The 5,003-nt window shown below is 42.0% G+C and overlaps 1 protein-coding gene across 1 annotated transcript in view; it reads right to left on the minus strand.

The window, feature by feature from the left end:
* LOC111874692 (chorion peroxidase-like) overlaps nt 1-5,003 on the minus strand; it is an 8,201-nt gene extending 3,198 nt beyond the window's left edge. Inside the window, exons 1-3 of the mRNA XM_023870405.1 lie at nt 4,894-5,003; nt 3,121-3,341; nt 214-384 (exon numbers count right to left, since the gene is read on the minus strand). Coding sequence (XP_023726173.1) covers nt 214-384; nt 3,121-3,341; nt 4,894-5,003 — 502 coding nt within the window. The remainder of the gene's footprint in view (nt 1-213; nt 385-3,120; nt 3,342-4,893) is intronic.

Here is a 5,003-nt window from a genome sequence, read left to right on the forward strand (position 1 = left end):
TATCCAATCCATCCCATCCTATCTCTCTGAGATCCATTCTAATATTATCCACCCATCTACGCCTTGGTCTTCCCTGTGGTCTCTTTCCTTCTGGCTTTCCACTAGCCACCAATATAGTTATATATATATATAAATACTGACAATCATTGGTACGTCATTTGAGGTTTAAATATTATGGTCTGGAGCAGACTTGTCCTCAAGCATGGACAGTACCTTTGGTCTCCGCAGTGAAGGTGAGATCATGGTCCATTAGCTGACCCCAAGCTGCGAACATCAGGGTCACGGCGTGCTCATGTGGCCCCTCGTCCCTGTGAACGTGGGCTGACACCACACGAGGATTAGGCAGAGGAAACCCTTGGCGGTCCGCGCGTAGCTCGCTTATACCTGCGCAGGTTTGCAACCGAGGTATGAGATACCATGACAACTCGAAGGTTCAACACCGCCGACACCAGGAACCCGAAATGGACAGGATTCTGAGGCACTTCCACCCAGTTTTCACAATCAAAATATTCTCGTACTGTTATTTTCCCATTTCCTACTATGTTTTCCAAATGACCACTCTTATCAGGTTCCCAAACAAAATTCTATATGCAATTCTTGTATATTCCATCCGAGAAAAATGCAGAATCCGAAGGATTATTGTATTCTGGAAACTGTAAGATATAGGGCAATGGGGGTTGAAGCAGGAATCGCAACTAGTAAGCAAAACAAACTCTTACAGATATGATTTTGTAAACTATACATTGATCAGAGAAAAGGAGAGTAGGAAATAGATAGAAAAGTTTCACGACATATAAACACAAAAGTATAAAATTGCACCCTAGTGGCTTACACGCATCTCCAAAATTTTGTGTTCCGTCCATTTTATCGCAGTTTCACATATACTGTACAGAGCAGAGACATCAAATAGGATTGTACTAAGTCATAAGTTCAATTAAATAATGACATAGAAAAATAAGCTGCATAAAGCTTCCTTCTTTTCTTAATAAAGATACATTTTATAGCGTGTACACATTACAATATTATAATTAATCATCCTGTTACACTCTACACAATGTATGACACAAACTCCGTCCTAAGTGCAACAATTTATTGTATTTTCAAAAATCAAATTGACGTATGTAAATTAACAAAGATTTTATACATATCTGACAAATATCATGGACACTTAGGGCAGTAGATCAGTAACATCTGGAAACTTTCGAAATGTGGTGTTGGAGAAGGATGGAGAAGATCAGTTGGACCGATTACGTAAGAAATGAAGAAGTGTTAATTAGAGTCAGTGAGCAGAGGAATATCCTACACGAAATAAGAAAACGGAAGGCTAATTGGATTGGTCATGTTTTACGCAGAAACTGCCTTCTAAAAGAAGTTATTGAAGGAAAGATAGAGGGGCGGATAGAAGTGACAAGAAGACGTAAGAAGATGCTGGATGACCTTGGGGACAGAAGAGGATACTGTCATTTGAAGGAGAAAGCTCTAGATCGCATTAAGTGGAGGAATTGTTTTGGAAGAGACTGTGGACCTGTCGTCTGACAGATTACTGATGATGAAGACAAATATCAGCAAGGGGATTTTGATATATCGGGACCTATTAACAACGGAGAAATGAACAATTAAGAAAGCTGGTGTTTTTAAATTTTAAACTACATGCAGTGTAACAGCTACATGAGAGAAATACACTTGATGATGGCCATTTACGGCCGAAACATGTAGTGTAGAAGAAAAGAAGACAAAAGAAATACTATAAATTGTTGCACTTAGGACGGAGTTTGTGTCATACATTGTGTACACGTTAATTTGCAAGATGAGCCGTGCAAATCAAAGTCACCGCTTATTCGCGTTAAATTTAGTCATCCAGCAAATTTAATTTTATTAATTCTTGTCCGTCACACTAGTTAATTATCATCTAATGATTCGACAACACAGTCCAGTGTCTCAGTATACACATACTCGTATATTTACATATATATAATGTCTTTACATGTTTCGGTCAGTTGTGGTCATTTTCAGGAGGCAATAAAAATATTTTAAGGAACTACTATTACATATATCATAGTACATAAGCTTATAGTTTTTGTATAAAGGTTTTTAATTAAGCTAAAATGTGTTTAAGTTAAAAATAAATTATGAATCCAGCAAATATTGTCCAATATTTGTTTTCGGTAAAGTACGATTCCTATTCTGGGTGGAGAAAGTCGAGGTTCGTATGTGATGTTGGACTTACGACATCGAAAGCATCGTTAGCCAAAGGCAATCTAGTCATGATAATGACATGACGGCAAAAAGCCTACTGATTAACTCTACAGACTGTCGAAGTGAAAGGCAAAGTTATGTTACGACCGACTGTCAGTCGGCCAGTCTTTCTTGGTGTCAAACCCTATCTGGGGCCCAAGACCAGATTTTTGTTATTATCAGGCAGTTGCGGGTTTGTTGATGTGGGACACCTTCTCCGACGAGAGGACGAGTCTGTCGTTTACAACTGCTGCTGACCCTCTTCAGCGCAGTCATTCTCAGGCCCGAGTCCCACGGGACTCACGATCATATTTTACTGTCTCAGATTCGAGACTCCCGCAGCCTAGAGGACCAAGTCCTTGTATCCTCTAGGAACAGGGTGGCCCACTTGTACCCCCAGACACTGAATTCCTTTTCCATCACCTCCTACGACTCGCAGGGCTACGGTGGAGGTATTCGAACCCGCCTGCTCTTTAGGGAACAATCGCTGTGTATTGTGAGGACCATGCGAAACACACAAAGATACTGTTATGTATTATGTCATAGTTGACATAAACAATAGGATGCAAAACACATGTATAAAAATACAAATATACTCTGTGGGCAGAATGCATAATTTTAGTACGTTAAAGCAGGTGGTACATATGGTAACCACTGGGCTTTAAACGCTTAATAATACAATGGCTTTCACTGAAATGCATGCCAAGTTGAAGTGAAAGTATCTCGCAACATCGCAATATTATAGCTGTATTTCTCTCTCACTCTCTCGTTCTCTGCGAGACAAGCCGCCATCCATCTGCCCACCTTCAGATGACAGAGAAACTGTCCATTGTGTGGCAAGTACCAAAATAAAGTCTAAATAAAAACATTATACGTATAACTCACCATCTGCATATACGGGTGGTAAGAGTCTTTTGAAAGGGAGAAGTGCGGAGCCCCATGTGGGGTGCTGGAGATTGTTGCAGTCGCCGTCGTGACGGCGATAACGCGTCACTTTACAGCGTCGGTCGGTACGATGTGATCGAGGACAGAAATCTGCGATGTGGGTCCTCAAAGTGTTGATACGGGGAAGACCCAATACCACGTCATCGCGAGAGAGGCGGAACCTACAGGGACATTTACAGCTGTTCATTATTTTGACTGCGTCTTGGACTGTAGTAATGTTACGTGGTTCGAAACACCTGGTATCCCCACAGAAGTGCTTTCTTTGGTATTTGTCCATTGTCTGGATAAAGAGTTCTACAGCAACACACAGACTGGCCCTGTCATCAGTCATGAAAAAGAAACTCCAAACGTTTCCCTCTTCACTTAAGCCCTACAGAACACACGGGATTACGATAGTCCTATATCATAATTTTAAGTCTTTAATCCTTCAAAGTGGGGGCATTTCCCCTGCCAATCTTTATTCCACCAATTGCTCCACAATCACCCTCACCTGGTACAATAGGCCAGAAGTGGCCGCAGTACAAGGGATTTAGTCCCACCCCACTAGCAATCAAAAAATAATCTTATGTGTGATTGATTCCCAGTGTGCTCATTCTAAGCAACGGAATTTTCTCACCTCTCTGCCAACAGACGCGTTGTTTCCTGCAACGCGGACCCCAACTGCGCCAGGCTGAAGACAGTGACGCTGCGATGCGGGTTGCGGAGTCCCACCTTTTCGCGGCCCCGTAAGAACGCCTCGTTCACGTCCTCATATGTAATGCATCCAGACCGGCTCTCCGAACCCCTGCCAAATGTTAATTATTTGTGACACTTTGCCCTTTTACCGGGACATTTCTCTTAGTTCAAACATTATGTTTGAAGATATGGACTAATTATTTCATCACGTAACAAGAAAGGGCAAAAGCTGTGCTGTTGGTAGCGTTAAGAACACGTGTTTCGTTTATACACTTTTGTGTCCGTGTGTTTTGTATATATATATATATATATACAGTTTCCTGGTCAGTTTTCGTGAAAACCGATGTGAACATCGTGCTCCACCATCTTGGCACTTGTTTAAATTTCTGTCATTCACATTACGAACAAAGGATAGAGGTCGGAGGAACACCAGCGCCAATTAAGATAACTGTGGCCTGATGCGTTATATTAGTTGCATATCACAACGACACTTACCAGGAATATGAGCACTAAGAAAAGAGTCGAGTACTTCAGTCGATATAGCGACGGCCTACGGTCTGGACGACCGGGATTCGATTCTTGGCAGGTGCAAGATTTTCTCTTCTCCACAGCGTCTACACCTGCTCATGGATCCAGTCAGCCTCCTGTACAATAGGTACCGTCGGCTCTTTCCTTTGTGGTAAAGCGGCCGGGGCGTGAATCTGACCACTCACTTCCATCTAGTGTCAAGGTCAAGAATCTTGGCGCTATACCTCCACTCCCTCATACGTTTTCATGGCAAAGTGCTTAATTAATTAAGCGCAGTAATAAATTCATATTTTTTTACGAGCATTAATTTTTAATTTGTCGAAACCATAAAATGCATTTATCAGCAGCAAGTGATTTTCATAAGTTACCCATTCCCTGCGTGTTCTGAATAAAGCCAGTGCCGGTACATATGATGACCAGTCATCTGAGGTCCTTGAATTCGTAAGCTACATTTTGGAACATTTACACCAAAGTGCTATTTAAAACTCAATGAACACAGCGATGACTTACTCAATACCGTTGAAACCGGGTCTCCCAGGTCCGGGTAGCGTCAGTGCGCAGTCTCTGTTGCCAGGGAAGTGCTGGGAGAGCGCAGGCGCACACACGAAAGTCAGTATCAT

The sequence above is a fragment of the Cryptotermes secundus genome, unplaced genomic scaffold, assembly GCF_002891405.2.
Source record: "Cryptotermes secundus unplaced genomic scaffold, Csec_1.0 scaffold285, whole genome shotgun sequence".
NCBI classification, from domain to species: domain Eukaryota; kingdom Metazoa; phylum Arthropoda; class Insecta; order Blattodea; family Kalotermitidae; genus Cryptotermes; species Cryptotermes secundus.